At 50.1% G+C, this 17,045-nt stretch overlaps 1 protein-coding gene across 1 annotated transcript in view; it reads right to left on the bottom strand.

Annotated features, from left to right (window-relative positions):
- ADAMTS7 (ADAM metallopeptidase with thrombospondin type 1 motif 7) overlaps positions 1-14,786 on the bottom strand; it is a 66,412-nt gene extending 51,626 nt beyond the window's left edge. Inside the window, exons 1-8 of the mRNA XM_053365200.1 lie at positions 14,581-14,786; positions 11,806-12,167; positions 9,757-9,955; positions 8,011-8,198; positions 6,598-6,681; positions 4,964-5,088; positions 3,732-3,881; positions 2,581-2,724 (exon numbers count right to left, since the gene is read on the bottom strand). Of these exons, the coding sequence (XP_053221175.1) occupies positions 2,581-2,724; positions 3,732-3,881; positions 4,964-5,088; positions 6,598-6,681; positions 8,011-8,198; positions 9,757-9,955; positions 11,806-12,167; positions 14,581-14,647 (1,319 nt within the window). The 5' untranslated portion in view covers positions 14,648-14,786. The remainder of the gene's footprint in view (positions 1-2,580; positions 2,725-3,731; positions 3,882-4,963; positions 5,089-6,597; positions 6,682-8,010; positions 8,199-9,756; positions 9,956-11,805; positions 12,168-14,580) is intronic.
- Between the last annotated feature and the right edge of the window lie 2,259 nt (positions 14,787-17,045).

The following is a 17,045-nucleotide window of genomic DNA, read 5'->3' as shown; positions in this document are numbered from 1 at the left end:
AAAACTGTCTTGCCCAAGCGAGCAACCAGGCGACCAAATTCTGCACCAGCTGAAGTTTCCCAACAGTCTTCGGAGGCAGCCACACATATAACATGTTGCAGTACAGTGGTATCTCGGGTTACATACGCTTCAGGTTACATACGCTTCAGGTTACAGACTCCGCTAATCCAGAAATAGTACCTCGGGTAAAGAACTTTGCTTCAGGATGAGAATAGAAATTGTGCTCTGGTGGCGCGGCAGCAGCAGGAGGCCCCATTAGCTAAAGTGGTGCTTCAGGTTAAGAACAGTTTCAGGTTAAGAACAGACCTCCGGAATGAATTAAGTACTTAACCCGAGGTACCACTGTAATCTAACCTAGGTTACCAGGACATTGATGACAGAAGTTAGGCTATCCCTGTCTGGATAGGGGCAGAGTTGGGCCACCAGCTGAAGCTGATGGAAGGTACTACGCGCCATCAAAGCCACCTGAATTTCCAGGCTGGCTTGAGCCCCAGAACCTCTTATCTGACATAATGGCCTCTGCCAGCAGACCTCGAGCCTTTAGGCAGGATTGCACCTCTTTCCCAAGTGAGCCCAATGCAAGGCCTGAATGGCTTGGCTCATTCCCTGCCTTGGAGCCACGGGCCTGAAATCTGGGCTAAGGTGCTGGTTGTTTGCTCTGTCACAAGAAATAGCAAGAAAAGGGCTGACAGGCAGCTGGACTGCAGCTGCTGCCCTCACAACCTCTGTGGTTCTTTTCTACAAGAGCCAAAGCGGAGAAGAGCAGCTGGGCCAAGCAGGAGCTGACAGACAGACCCCCAATCCCCAGGCACTTGGCTTAAGTGCCCTGGGGGGAGGCAGGAATTGGCAGCAAGGAGGTGTTAAAAATAAACAATGCCGGAGGAAAGAATTTGGCACAGCCTTTCCAAGAGGACCAGTCTCATCTGGGACAGGGCTGGAGTCCACACTAGAAGCACAGGGCCAAGGCAGAGCCAAACCCCTCCTTGATCAAGGCTTTAACTGTTTATCTCTCATTCATGTAACCCACACACTGTTCGATTCTGAGTGTCGACCCACATACGGCCATCCAGTGATGTAGTGTTATGCGACCCTCGAGTCAAAGAGATAAGTAACTATTTAACCTTTAGAAGACACCTGAAGGCAGCTCTGTATTGGGAAGGTTTTTTAAAAAATGTTTAATCGTTTTATTGTGTTTTTATATGTATTGGAAGCCACCCAGAGTGGCTGGGGCAACCCAGTCCAATGGGTAGGGTAGAAATAGTAAAAATACTTTGTTATTGTTGTTGTTATTGAATAGGACGTCTCTATTTTCATCATATAAATGTAGGAGGGTATGGGATCAGGGTGAGGGGCAAATTTCTGCAGTGGGGTCCCTGCCTCAAGCCTCCTAGAACTGCCTCATCAGCATGAAAAGCAAACTTTTCAGCCACTGTGTGCTTCAAAGTTAAGCACTGAGAACCAAGAAAAGACAGGTGGGCCTTCCGTTTCAAGAGAGTGGGGTGCAAGTTCTCCTATGTACCATGAAACTTCAATGAAAACACAACTGAAGTCACCTGAAAGAAGATCTTGAAGCTCCCCAAATAATTTTACCCATGCACGTGCACAGAAAATAGTAGATCCAAGTCTATTTTTTCCAGCCAGAACTTGCCAGAACTCAGTTCCGGCACCTCTGTAGAGGGCACCACTGCCATTATAAGAGAACAAGGGAGGTGTTCATGGTGCGTTCCAGCACCTCTTTTTCTAGAAACATAGCACTGAGCAGAACTACCTGAAAGGCAACGCGTGGAGATCTGCGCTGGTCATTGCAATGCATCTTTAATTACAGTTGTACCTCGGGTTGAGTACTTAATTCGTTCCAGAGGTCCGTTCTTAACCTGAAACTGTTCTTAACCTGAAGCACCACTTTAGCTAATGGGGCCTCCCACTGCTGCTGTGCCACCGGAGCACAATTTCTGTTCTCATCCTGAAGCAAAGTTCTTAACCCGAGGTACTATTTCTGGGTTAGCGGAGTCTGTAACCTGAAGCGTATGTAACCTGAGGTACCACTGTATTATTATTGTATGTTTATGGGATTATTGCATAATCTTTGAAACAGCATAGGTGTGAGCAGGCACAGGTGTGACTATCGTTTGCAGTGTGCCATTCCTGCAGAAGTCCACGGCTTGTGACTCAGTCGGTAGAGCATGAGACTCTTAGTCTCAGAGTTGTGGGTTCAAGCCCCACGTTAGGCAAGAATCCTGCGTTGCAGGGGGTTGGACTAGATGACCCTCGTGGTCTGTTCCAGTTCTACAGTTCTGTGATTCTATGGCTCATAATTCAAAAATCACCATGTCAAAAAAAACATTCAAAAGCCTAAAGGGGCATTGACTTCAGGAGCCCTCTCTGCTGATGTCAGCACCCGAGAGGGTCTGCAGGGAAGGAGAAGATCTTTCAGGTATTTGGGGCTTAAGCCGTTTCATTGACCCGAATGACCCAATGCCTGGCCCCACCCCTCCAACACACACAGAGTGAACAACGACCCCTGCATCACAGCCACAGCTATCGAGATCTACGCCAATGGTAATGGCCCCCCAGACTTACTCGAGGAAGCGGGTGATGTACTCCCTGCTGCAGTGGGACCAGGTGAGTGGCGAGGTGTCGTACAGGAGCTGTGGAGACATGATGAAAGGTCTTTTCCCAACTGGCTCACAGTCATTGCCGCTTCCGTCATGCTGAATCCCAAAACTGTAAGAGCACAGCCCCGCAAAGGGGGAGGTGAGCCACGCGCCCAGAGACACGACCGCAAAGGAGCTTCAAAGGGGCACCCCAAGATCTGGGACGGAAGCCAAATTCACATCCACACACCCGGGGGCGGGAGTCTTCCCTCCCCAAGCCTTTGAGGGATCAGCCTTGGCCGACCAAGTGCTCTCCAGAGCGGTTGAGACTACAATTCCCATCAGCCCCAGCCAGCAGGGTCATGTGACACTGGGGCCATGCTGTCTGGGGGAAAAGGGAGGTAGTAGGCTCTAAATCAGGGGTCGGCAAGGTTTACCGGCCATGGGCTGGATCACTTCCACGGAGATTGTCCGTGGGCTGGACTGGTGCAGCGTGATGCTGGAAATTGCGTCTGTGCATGTCCACGGCACCGGAAATTGCTTCTGCGCATGCCCAGATGGCGAAAACCACACCTGCGCAGAAGCACTTTCCGGCATCTAAACATGTGCAGACGCGATTTCCAGTATCTGTGTGTGCTCAGACGCAATTTCCGGTGCTGCTCAGCAAGTCCCCGCACTGCACCAGTTTAGTGCAGCGCGTGGGGGACTCGCTGAGCAGGCAGCTTGGTTCAGGGGCGGCTCATGGGCCGGTAAAATGGTCTTCGTGGGCCGCATCCGGCTCATGGGCCGCAGGTTGCCGACCCCTGCTCCAAATGCAGAATTCCCTGACCTGGTGACCTCCAAATGTTTTGGACTACAACTCCCATCAACCCCAGCTCAAGCCCTGAAGCAGGATCTGAGCACAAGAGCCTTCTCCCCTCCTCTGTTTTCCAGCAACCGGCATTCAAAAGCATTGCTGCCTCCAACTATGGAGGTAGACCATGGGCATCATGGCTAGTAGCCATCAATAGTCCTCTCCTCCACAAATTTGTCTAACCCTTTTTTTAAAAGCATCTAGATTAGTGGGCATCACTGCCTCTTGTGGGAGGGAGTTCCACAGTTTAGCTATGCGTTGTGTGAGCGCTGCCCCTCCAGTACCTGTGTCCAAGTTCGTGAGCCACAGTGAAGGCCAAAGGGAGCCCCGTGTCCTCGTTGATGTTGCAGCTCCTGTGAGGCTGGCACATGCCGGAGACGTGAGACAGGCCGAGAGTCTCACAGGGACGGTTCATGGCGGCACAGAGGTCTTTCCTTCCCCAGGCAGGCAGGAAACACACACATGAGGAAAAAAGAGGCAGCAGTCAGCCTGGTATGTTTGCATAAAGGGTTGTGCAGAGGTTCTATCACATCCGCTGTTAATTGCATATTCATTCCAATCTGAGTAGATAACAGCCAGTGTGATGTAGCTGTTAGATTGTTGGACCTGGGGGATCAGGGTTCGAATCCCCACTTGGCCAGGAAGCTCACCGGGTGACCTTGGTTCAATCCCTCCCCCTCAGCCAAAAGTATGTGGGAGGATACTTGAATTGATAATGAAAGAATTAACACACCGCTTGTGCACTGTGTACTGCATATGAAACTTAATGTACCACTGGACAAGTTACCGTAGCTATATGTTGGTTTTGTATTTACATGAAAACCAATAAAGATTATTTGGAGGGGGTGGAGTGGGGAAGACGAGCAGGAGAACCAATAATAACGGTAATGATAATAATAATAAATAATAATAATATTATATTATTAATTATTATCAATATATTATTAAATATTATTAATATATTATTAATTATTATCAATATATTGTTGTTGTTGTTGTTGTTATTTATACCCCGCCCATCTGGCTGGGCTTCCCCAGCCACTCTGGGCGGCTTCCAACAAAATATTAAAATATTAAAAGATGCTATATATATGTAAGAAATAAAACAAACAAACCTGGTGCACTCCAGATGTTCATAGAATTGTGGAGTTGGAAGGCACCCCAAGGGTCATCTACTCCAACCCCCTAAAATGCAGGAATCCTGCCCACAGCCGACCCTGGGTGGGCTTGAACCACCAACCTTCTGGTTAACAGCCAGATGCATGGACCCAATGCACCACACAGGCTCCGTGTTGCATGATGCCTCCAGCTCTCTTTACCACCCCAATCACTGGCTCTGCCAGCTGGGACCGAAGGGATCTGGAAACCTACGACATCAGTGGGGAACCATATGGGATGCCCTTGCTCGTAGCGCATGGACTTACCACTCAGAGACCTAAAAAAATGTTGGGTGGTTTATAAATGCCTTCAGAGAAATGCATGGCAGCGCCAAAGCAGAGCCTGAGCAGAGCTATACCTTGTGAGCAGAACAGCCACATCGTGGTGCAGCGGATGGTCGTCCCCCTTCACATTGATGGCCTTCTGCCATTTGCAGAAACTCCTCAAGGTGTTGTCTGCGTGGTGAGTGATTTTCAGGTCGTCCTACAGAAACGGGGATGAGATGCTTTGGTCCAACCCCACCTGTGCCCAGTTCTGGGCATCACTAATTAAGAAGGATGTTGACCAGCTGGAAGGTTTTGAAGAAGAGGAGGACCAGGATGATCAAGGGTCTGGAAGTCAAGCCTTATGAGGAACAGTTGAGGGAGAAGGGTATCTTTAGTCTGGAGAAGAAGAGACTGAGAGGAGGTACGATAGCCATCTTCCAATATCTGAAGGGCTGCCCGTCACATGGAAGATGGAGCAAGTTCTGCTGCTCCAGAGGGGAAGACTGGAACCAATGGATTCAAACAACAAGAAAGGAGATTCTGACTAAATATTAGGATAAAATTTCCGTTAGCAAAAGTGGAACAGACTCCCTAGGAAGGTGGTGGACTCTCTCCATCAGTGGGGGGTTTTAAGCAGAGGTTGGCTGGCCATCTGTCAGGGAACCTTTAGCTGTGACTCCTGCACTGCAGAATGTTGGTCTACATGACCCTTGAGGTCCCTTTCAGCTCTTCAATTCTATGATTCTATGCTTTGCACTGTTTTCCTGTTTAGCATTCCATCAAGACACATTTTGGGGGCATTCCCGTTACTCTGTGTCCTCCACCTTATTATTTACAAAGCTCCTAAGAGGGTCGGATACTAAACAGGCCTTTGCCAAGCTGCTGTACTCTCCAGACATTTTGGACTATGATTTCCAACAGCCCTGGCCAATGTTTCAAGAGATCCTGGACCTCGTGCATCCCATCACTGATGTGCCTATCGGTGTCCTTGCCCTGAGCAACATCTCTTGCTGTTGGTCCAGCCCTGCTTTGAAGAGTCCCCCTCCCCAATAATTGCATGCATAAGCACGCAATACAAGCACACAACATCTCCTCCCAACACACCCTAGCAGCCTAATCTGCACAGAAATGCACACACCCATAGACAAATTAGAAGACTCGTGCATGAAGGACCCTCACCACTGCAAACCACCGCCTTTCCAGAAACACTTCCTGCCTTTCAATGAGGCAGCACTAGCCTGACAGGGGAAGCCTGAAAAAGCCACTGAAATTGCTTCAGGGAGAAACTGCTATGTGGTCTGCGGGGCTGTGCAGAGAGGCACCTAAATTCCCAGGTGCCCGTTCAACCTAATTGCAGAAAGTTGTTCCTACATCCTGTGAGGTGCTGGCAGGAAAAGAAGGTGTGCTAGCTAACCTCAGAATCATAGAATTGTAGAGACAGGAGGGACCCAAACGGCCATCTAGTCCTACCCTCTGCAATGTAGGATTCACAGCTAAATGCTTCTGTCATTATTATATTTCTTTATATACCACAATTTCCCCAGAACAGAACTCAAGGCAGCTTACATAAATAAAAAACAACGCAGATAAAGTACAAAAAGCTAAAAGCGTATAGAATGCAATTGTTAAAAAGTAATTAAATGAATAATAATAATAATAAAACACCTGAATCTATTAAAATACAGATAATGAAAACAGCACAGCGATATTAAAAGCCTCTTTGTACCTCTTCTTCTTCCAGGAAGATAAGGCGCACAATGGAAACATGGATAGGGTTCCCAATGCTGGCATCGTGGAACATTCCGGCCACCTGCGCCAAAGGAGAAACGGAGCTGATGAAGGCTCAGGGGGTGGAGGGGGAGGAAGACCCCACTATCACCACACTCCCTTTGTAACTTGCACTCATTCATTGCAATTATATCCCACCTTTTTCTCCAAGCAATACATGCTTCTCCCCTTCCTCATTCAAATCCCTGTTCGCTTCATAGCCAAGGGGGGATTTGAACCCTGGTCTCTCAGGTCTTAGTCTGGCATTCTAACCACCATGCTACACTTGGTCCTCAGAAGATCAAGGCTGGTATTCAACGCTAGTCCTGCTCAGAGCAGACCCACTGAAGCTGATGGACCCAACATAGGGCTCATTCATGCTTCCGTCTGCCCCACTGCTTTCCTCCGGGGAAAGCAGCAGCTTGGCACTAAATTGGAATAAACAGCAATAGGATTTTACACAGATTGTCTTTTTTTCTGATTTAGAGCTAAGAAGTGATAAAAATTTCACACACAGTTACAGTCGTACCTTGGAAGTCAAACGGAATCCGTTCCAGAAGTCCGTTCGACTTCCAAAACGTTCGGAAACCAAAGCGCTTCTGATTGGCTGCAGGAAGCTTCTGCAGCCAATCGGAAGCTGCAGAAGTCCCATCGGACATTCGGCTTCCAAAAGAACATTCGAAAACCAGAACACTCACTTCCGGGTTTCGATTGTTCGGGAGCCGATTTGTTCAGGAGCCAAGGTGTTTCAGATTCAAGGTACGACTGTACAGTGGTACCTTGGGTTACATACGCTTCAGGTTACAGACTCCGCTAACCTAGAAATAGTACCTCGGGTTAAGAACTTTGCTTCAGGATGAGAACAGAAATCGTGCGGCAGCAGCGGGAGGCCCCATTAGCTAAAGTGGTGCTTCAGGTTAAGAACAGTTTCAGATTAAGAACGGACTTCCGGAACGAATTAAGTACTTAACCAGAGGTACAACTGTACCTATAAAAATGTTACATTAATATGAATGTTACTAATATATAGAAATCAGTATCAATTCCATTTTCTTCTGACACACTCTCCCTCTCAGTCTCTGGGTTCTCGCCCAAGGTCCAACAAACTCTCAGTTCACCCACAAAAGTCTCATAACAGCAGAGATCACCCTAGTCTCTCACTCTAGACCTGTTACTATCTTCATTAGTGGGTTCTGCAAACCACTATTGTGAATAATACTTTTTAAGGGGGAGGGGGCATAGGGGATAAGTTTATGGGACCAAAGGGGAATTGGCCTGGAAAAGTTTGGGAACCACTGGTCTAGTGCACGGAACAGCTTTCCCCACCCAGTACAAAGCCTGGTTCTCTCTCTCCCACCCCTGAAGGACTCACCATGTTCATGACCGTCAGGACGTACTTCTCGACGTTCTCACTGCCGTGATACTTGACCATCTTGGTGTCGGCCACCACCAGGGTCTCCACCCACTTCTCCTTGCTGACAGAGCGCTGCTTGATCCGCCGCTTCCTCCGCCGCTTCTCCTCCCACTTCTCTCTCTGCTTCTCAGAGGTCTCGAGGCTTTCTTAGAGGTTGAGAGGAGAAGATGAGAGGATGCCTGGAACCTTCTGCTGCTACTGCTCTACAAGCTGGTCAGCCTTGAAGCATCTGGGTCCCTTCAACAGGGGTATAGGTCCATCTGTGCCCTACAGATGTGGTTGGACTCCATCTCCCATCACCACTCATGACCACTGAGGGCAGCAGGCTTGGGAAGGCTGATGTCACTCAAGGATGGGGAACCTGAAGTTCTCCAGATGTTCTTCAGCTTCCACTCCTAACACTGCCAATTGACCATGTTGGTTTGGACTGGTGGAAGCTGATGTCCAACAGGCTACCAACCCCTGCATCTATGCCATCTTCCCACTCAAATAATGAGATCTAACATACCTCTTTCCTCTGCAATAAGGATGCATGCCCACCACCCAACTTTGATTGTCCAGGCAAGTTTTTGCTGTAGTCCAGGGGTGGGAAAACTTTGGCTCTCCAGATGTTGCTGTACTACAACTTCCAGCAGCCAACATAGTCCAACCGCGATGGGAGTTGTAGTTCAGAAAAGCTTCTGAAACCATGTTTTGAATGGCGGGGGGAATCCTAAAAGCAACAGGGGCAAACTCTCACCCCCAAGCCTTCAGGTGGAAAGTGTTTACTGTAGGGGAACAGTATCCGTGGTTAATCAGTGTCTCGACTCAAAGTGAAATCTACAAGTTAGACCTTCCCAGGCAAGGTGGGAGGCCCAAAGTGCAATCAAAACCCACTGAGAACATCCCCCAATTTGCTCCAGAGGCTTTTTTCCCCCAGTGGCAACATAGATGGAGATTTTTAGTAGCTGCATGGCATGAAGAAAACCTTGCCCTTTGGGGAATGCCCAGTCAGGGCTGCACCATCTCGCACACAATCCCCGCTCTCTCTTCCAGCCTTTGAACTGCGGTCACGGTCAATTAGGCAGCTGGAAAGCGAACTTTGGAAACAACTCCCCTGCAAAAATGCAGAAAATGCTCTTCTGAATTGTGTCCAAAAGATTTTGGACAGCCTTCCCCAACCTGGTGCCCTCCAGATGTTTCGGACTGCAACCCCCACCAGCCCCAGCCAGCACAAACCTATTTTTTTCTGCTTCTTTTTTTTTTTGCAGGCGCATTGTTTCTAAAGTTCTCTTTTCATTCATGCTGGCTGGGGCTGATGGGAGTTGTAGTCCAAAACATCTGGAGGGTACCAGGTTGGGGAAGTCTGTATTTAGAGGTCAAAAGGTCAAAACCAGCCCTGGTCTGCTTAGCTGAGCCACAGCTGAAAACATGTCCCCAGTAATTTCCATTAAGAAGCATGGATTCAACATTTCTCTGGATAAAAAGTCCCCCGCTACAGACTTGATGCTGTTTTTATCACCCACGACCGCTGTTCACATTGACACGCACATTCATGTGAGCAGCATTCATGCCATTAATGTCACATCTAGGGGACATATAATGTGAATTTTCAAATAACAAAGTCAGCATGCAATCTCGGGGAGGAAAGTAAGCAAGCTAACACATTAGGAAGCTTCCTTCTGCCAACAAATCATTTGTGAACCAGGAGGAGGGGGGAGTTACCTTGGACCCCACACATCCTGACAATGGCAGACTGCTTCCTGTCTTGCTTCGTGCTCACGACTGAAATAAACTCTTCGGCCTCATAATCTGGGACGTGGCGTCTATATATCCTGTGGGGATGGGCCGCCTTCTCCCTGGAGTTGTTCTCAGGCAGTGGCTCGATAAAGAAGTCTTCGTTAGCCAGCCGGAAGACTCCTTTCTGGAGACAACAAGAGTCATCATCACTACGGTACATCCATTTCCAAGTCTTAAGAGTTTGCAGATGTGGTTGCAAATAACATAAGAACATAAGAAGAGCCTGCTGGATGAAGCCAATGACCTATCTAGTTCAGGAACCTGTTATATAATAAATAAATAAAGGGAAAGGGACCCCTGACCATTAGGTCCAGTCGTGGCCGACTCTGGGGTTGCGGCACACATTTCGCTTTATTGGCCAAGGGAGCAGGCGTACAGCTTCCGGGTCATGTGGCCAGCATGACTAAGCCGCTTCTGGCGAACCAGAGCAGCGCACGGAAACGCCGTTTACCTTCCCGCCAGAGCAATACCTATTTATCTACTTGCAGTTTGACGTGCTTTGGAACTGCTAGGTTGGCAGGAGCAGGGACCAAGCAACTGGAGCTCACCCAATCGCGGGGATTCGAACCGCCAACCTTCTGATCGGCAAGTCCTAGGCTCTGTGGTTTAACCCACAGCGCCACTCGCGTCCCTTTTAATAAATAAATAAACCTGACTATAATAAAGCCTTTCAGGATTGGACCGTCACTGAGAGTGGAATGACTCCCAACATCAGTGGTCTCAGATTCTCATGTGTGTTGCACATGATCTGTTCTGCAAAGCTTTCCAGGGCACGGCATGCAGAAGTCTTGTTTGTTTCCTTTAATCACAATATCTAAGAATAAAACATTACTTTTTTAAAAAAAGAAAAAAGAACCTGCAAAGGAGACGAGACTTATAATTACCTTTACTCGTGCCGAACAACAATTGCCAAACCAGATGTTGTACAAAAACATAACAAAAGAGGGATGTTGCACTGAAGGTCAGCGGCATTTATAACTTGCCATTAAGGAAGTTTCCAACTCTACAATGCATCAAAGCCACCAGGTCAGTTTTTAAGCCAGGCTTCCCCAACCTGGTGCCCTCCAGGTGTCTTGGACTACAACTCCCATCAGTCGCAGTCATAATGAGAGCACAGCCATGCTGGCTGGGGCTAATGATGTTGAGTTGATGGGAGCTGTGGTCCAAAACACCTGGAAGGCACCAGGTTGGTGAAGACATTAGAATCACAGAATTGTAGAGTTGGAAGGGACCCCAAGGGTCATCTAGTCCAACCCTCTACAGTGCGGGAATCTCAGCTAAAGCATCCATGACAGATGGCCATCCAACCTCTGCTTATAAACCTCCAAGGAAGGAGAGTCCACAACCTCCAGAGGGAGACCGTTCCACTGCCAAACAGCTCTTACTGTCAGAAGGTTTTTCCCTATGTTTAGTTGGAATCTCCTTTCTTGTAACTTGAAGCCATTGGTTCAAGACCTGCCCTCCAGTGTAGGAGAAAACATCCCTTGAGATATTTGAAGATGGCTATTGCAGGGAGTAGAGACGCGGGTGGCACTGTGGGTTAAACCACTGAACCTAGGGCTTTCCGATCAGAAGGTCGGCGGTTCGAATCCCCGCGACGGGGTGAGCTTCCATTGCTCGGTCCCTGCTCCTGCCAACCTAGCAGGTCGAAAGCACGTCAAAGTGCAAGTAGATAAATAGGTACCACTCTGGCAGGAAGGTAAACGGCGTTTCCGTGTGCTGCTCTGGTTCACCGGAAGCGGCTTAGTCATGCTGGCCACATGACCTGGAAGCTGTACACCAGCTCCCTCGGCCAGTAAAGCAAGATGAGCGTCGCAACCCCAGAGTCGGCCACGACTGGACCTAATGGTCAGGGGTCCCTTTACCTTTATTGCAGGGGGTTGGACTAGATGACCCACTGGGTCCCTTGCAACTCTGCAATTCTACGATCCAATGGTTCTACATCTTAAGATGCAAAGAGTCCATGATGCTTACCAGCCCATCACAGGTGCTAAGAGCAGCCAATCCACTTTCTTGTTCCTGGTTCTGAACGGACCCGATCATATGACACGAGTTCTGCTTATAAGCCTGGATCTTGGCGTGGGCGATGCCTCCAAACCGTCTCTCACTGACAAAGCCAGGAGCCAGGAGGCGGCTGTTCAGGCTCAGGTTGAACATCAGCTCCTGCCCTCGGTGGTACAGCTTGTAGAAAGCAAGCGGGCGATTCCTCGAGGAGATGGCCCTTTTGTACAGCGAGCGGTAGGACAGGTTGTAAGAGAGGAAAAAGCCTCGCTCGTCCACCTTGACGGGGTGAACGACGTCATAGCCAGGATCTTGTGCGTCGGCAGATCCAACCCCTGCAGGAAATACTTTGGAATGATCATCCGGAAAGAGGAAGGGCCAGTCCCTCAAAGGCAGCAACAAGGCACCTTCCAAGTGTTTTAGACCAGAAGCCGGTCAGCAATAACTCACAAGGTGTCAGTGAACTCTTTATTCAAAGAAACAACCAAGCTCAGGCCTATTTAGCACCGCAACTCTTCCCAGCAGATCTTGCCCCAATGAGGCAGTTGTGAGGCCAGCGTTAGAAACTGAGATATAAAAGCTAGGGGCCAAGTAGCACCTTAAACCTGGGTTATGGTCGCCGCAAGGATATGGCCAGGCGCATTTTTTCCTACAAGGTTATGAAGCTGAAGGAAGATGTGCTGGACTCGTCAGCAGTGTCACGCCAAGGTGCCAAAGGCACAGCACACCTTCTCATCCGGCGATGGCATTCGAGGCTCATGGAGAAGGAACGGTTGGCGAGTCTGACTGTCGGGAGCCTTCTCTGCCCCTTAACATTGGGGTCCCTTGCCCAGAGATTTTGAGAGGCCCCTGGGGTTGGCACACCTGACCCTTGAGGTCCCTTCCAGCTCTACAGTTTTATTGTTCTACTAAGCTGGAATCGAAGAGTTGGACATGACTAAACAACAAGCTGGATCTGTGCTTTCCAAAGCTTTATCACCTAAGCTCTGGCTGGCAGACAGCACCTGAGAGTGCAGGTAGACAAATCTCCAGTTTCCTCCACTCTGTCCTCCAGAGGCCAAGAGCGAGAGATGATCCTGGCTGCTGGGTCAGGCTAAAGGGGGCCCAACTAGTCCAGCATCCTGTTCTCTCAGTGGCCAACCAGGTACCCCAAGGGAAAGCCCTCAAGTGGGACCTGAGAACAACAACACTCTCCCCTCCTGCAGTTTCCAGTCACTGGTGTTCAACATCATGCTGCCTGAGCTAGTATATACTTTGGCCCTTGTGGCCAGCAACTATTGAAAACACTATCTTTCATGAATGTCTTTCATCCTTTTTTAAGGGCTACTAGCCATGATGCCTGGGACACGGGTGGCGCTGTGGGTTAAACCACAGATCCTAGGGCTTGCCAATCAGAAGGTCGGCGGTTCGAATCCCCGTGATGGGGTGAGCTCCTGCTGCTCGGTCCCTGCTCCTGCCAACCTAGCAGTTCGAAAGCACGTCAAAGTGCAGGTAGATAAATAGGTACCACTCCGGCGGGAAGGTAAACGGCGTTTCTGTGCGCTGCTCTGGTTCACCAGAAGCGGCTTAGTCATGCTGGCCACATGACCCGGAAGCTGTACGCCGGCTCCGTCGGCCAATAAAGCGAAATGAGCTCTGCAACAACAGAGTCAGCCATGACTGGACCTAATGGTCAGGGGTCCCTTTACTTAGCCATGGTGCCCGATCCTGCCTCTGAATAACACCTGCAGGGAATTGCAGGTGGGCAGAGTGCTCTTGCACTCAGGTGCTGCTCGCGGGGTTTCCCTTTGGGGCATCTGGTTGGCCACTGTGAGAAGGGGGTGCAGAGCTAGATGGGCCAGTGGTCTGATCCAGCAGCCAGGCTCTTCCTTCTGTTTAGCTGCTTTTAAAAGCCATTGGTTTGACTTTGGGAGCCCCGGAAGTGCACTCCATTGTCTCTCGAGACAGAGGGATGCCAGCCGAAAGCCATCCAACTTGGTGGCTGTCACTGCCTCCTGCGGGAGTGAATTTCACAATTTAACTCTGCACTGCGTGAAGAACTCCTTTCTATTCACTGTCCTGAATCTTCCAACATTCAGCATCACTGGGTGACCGTGAGTTCCAATGTTAGAAGGCAGGGAGAAAAACTTTTCTCTATTCACTTTCTCGATTGGGACTCCAGAAAAGCTGAGATAGATCCCTCCTTTCTTCGGAGAAGGCCCAGCGGGTTCTACAAAGGAGCACACCGCCCCCCTTGAATAAAAACAGGCTGCCTGATGCCAGGAGGAGGAGGAGGAGAGCCTCCCAGCCCCCCCCCCCGCCACAATCTTGCCACAAATATTTCCAAGGAAACAATAGAATTGGTGAGTGGGGAGTGGGGGGCGCTGCTCCAAGAAGCCTTTTGCCCAGATTCAGTCCACAAACATCCAAAGCACCCACTGAAGTCTAGATGGCAGGCAGTGATCTTTTCAAAGCAATGCATAGAAGTTTGTTGTTGCTGCTGCTGCAAGAAGCTGCAACTTGAGCCGGGGCCCCCGACTTGCCCCCGCCCCGCCCCCCCCCGATTTGGCACCGTCTCCTCCTGCACCTTTGCCTCCGCCGGCCCTTCTTGAAAAGGCACTCTGTGCATGCTCCGAGCGCCCTAGCTTTGCATCCCTCCCCATGCAATAGGAACTATTCCCTGCCAGGAGCCGGGGGCTGCAGGCGAAGCCTCCAAGGGAGAAAGCAGGCGGCACAGTCCGACTCCCCACCCCGCTCCGCAGCACCCACCTGGCTTCTCGGTGGCGTCCCCCCGGCGGGCCAGGAGGGCGGCCACCAGGAGCAGCGGGAGGGCCATGCTGGGCAGGCGGCGGCCGGGGGGCGTCCTCAGGCTGCTGGCGGGGGGCGCCCGGCCGCCTGCTCCTCCATGCCCGCGCCTCCCGGCTTCGCGCCCTGGCCGGAGGCAGCAGCTGCACGACGCGAACGCGCTCGCCGCCGCCGCTTCTCCGGCCCCCACTGCGGGCAGCCTGGCCGGCGGGACAGCCCTGCGACGCCGCCTGCTGGAGACCGGCCGGAACTGCGCCGCCGCGTGGCAGAAGCACGGTCTTGCAGCTCCGCTGCAGCCAGCGTCGCCCCTTGACCTTGTCGCTGTCCATCAGCTGGGAACCCACCTTGCAGGGATGTTGTGCAGATAAAGTGGAGAGGGAGGAGAACCACGCACGTCACTGGCTTGGAGGAACGGGCGGCGGGGAAGAATGCTTCTTCCCATAATAAATATTATTGTTGTCATTACTTTTGTTAATCTATTTTTTGCCCACCTATGTTCCCAGGGCGGGTTAAAGCATATTTTTTATTTTATTTTTTAAAAAAGAACACAACTTCCATGCATAAAAATAGGGTGGGTCCTTGAAACATACACCTTGAGTTTTAAAGGTGTGCATCTTCTCCAAATGCTGTATAATGAAGGCGCCAGATGTCCCACTGCTGGGAGGGAGTTCCAAAGCTTAGGGGACTCCATAGAGAAGGCCCTCTACTGGGCTGCCAACCCCCCCCCCCACCGCCAAGCCTCTGAGGGCATAGGAAGACCAAAAGGAGCCCCCCTGCCACTTTCGGCATTGCAGACAGTCTGCGGCGAAGCAGGGTGGTCTCCCAGATATTTAGGGCTTACTGGGAGCAGTAAGAAGGTTCTTGATTTAAAGTTGTGCAATTCCAGGTCTTGCCTTTCTGACCGTGGAGATCCACTGAGTTTTGCTTACAGGTAAAGCACAATTCCTTTTCCCTCTCCAGGCAGAGGTGACCCAACAGGCCAACCAAGGCCATCTCAGTGCCAGAAAAGGGCCTGAAGCCAGACTGAAATGGATCTGGTTAATCTGCCTTGTACATCCTATAGTTTTGTTTTCCAGTAATCTGTTTAATCTGACTGCATCTTGCCTTTCAGTCCTCCAAGACAGCTGATGTAAGATAATGCACAATTTGAATATCCCATAGAAATAACTATCATTAGAGTGGAACCTGATAGGAATCAGCCTTCAATAAACTGCTGCTCTCCAGATGTTTTGGACTACACTCCCACCGTCCAGCTGTGCTAAAAGGGCTGGTGGGCATTGCAGGCCAACACACCTGGAGAGTCTCAGATTGGGGAAGACTGCCTGACATGCCAAACTATAGCTGGGGAAGCTTACCTATGGTTTGGCCCAATGTCTGAACTGATCAAGCATGCTTTGCAGCAACAATCAGATACAGACACCGTGGCTTGCAATAAATAGGATACGGCACAATGCCTGGCTTGACAAACAGGTATCTGTGGCTCAATGGGTCAGTATGTCCGACTGTTAACCAGAAGGTTGGTGGTTCGAGCCCACCCAGGGACGGCTGTGGGTGGGATTCCTACATTGCAGGGGTTGGACTAGATGGCCCTTGGGGTACCTTTCAACTCTACAGTTCTATGAAACCATAACTATGGCTGTAGCTTTGCCTCCAGAGATGGAGGTGCAATGGAAACAGGGAGTGCTGAGCATTTGGAACACCAAAGCAGTCAGCAGTGATAAACTGTGGTTTGCCTGTCCATTCAGAAGCTGGAAACACTTGGGTATTGTGTCCATTTATTTAAATCAGTCTCACACACTGCTTTGGGTTTCCAAAGGCACCTGGATTACTTTATTCTATTGGAAATAAAACTCCTGGCCTGATCTGGGAAGGCAGGTTCAATGTTCTCATAGGCTATCATTCCCTGTTCACTGAGCCCATTATTATATTATTTCCTGCTTACGGAGTCCATCATTGAGCCCTGTCTTGGAACAAGGGTGCCATCTGGTGGGAAAAGGGAGAGGCAACCCTTTGTAGTCAGGGACGCAGGTGGCGCTGTGGGTTAAACCACAGAACCTAGGACTTGCCGATCAGAAGGTTGGCGGTTCGAATCCCTGCAACAGGGTGAGCTCCCATTGCTCAGTCCCAGCTCCTGCCCACCTAGCAGTTTGAAAGCACGTCAAAGTGCAAGTAGATAAATAGGTACCGCTCTGGCGGGAAGGTAAACGGCGTTTCCGTGCGCTGCTCTGGTTCGCCAGAAGCCGCTTAGTCATGCTGGCCACATGACCCGGAAGCTGTACGCCGGCTCCCTCGGCCAGTAAAGCGAGATGAGCGCCGCAACCCCAGAGTTGGCCACGACTAGACCTAATGGTCAGGGGTCCCTTTACTTTTACCCTTTGTAGTCAGTGTCACAATGGAAAAATGAAAGCCAGCTGCTCTGTTCAAGGTTG

The sequence above is a fragment of the Podarcis raffonei genome, chromosome 14 (assembly GCF_027172205.1).
Source record: "Podarcis raffonei isolate rPodRaf1 chromosome 14, rPodRaf1.pri, whole genome shotgun sequence".
NCBI lineage: Eukaryota > Metazoa > Chordata > Lepidosauria > Squamata > Lacertidae > Podarcis > Podarcis raffonei.
The sequence above is the reverse complement of the archived record's forward strand: the minus strand, read 5'-3'. Positions and strand labels throughout refer to the sequence as shown.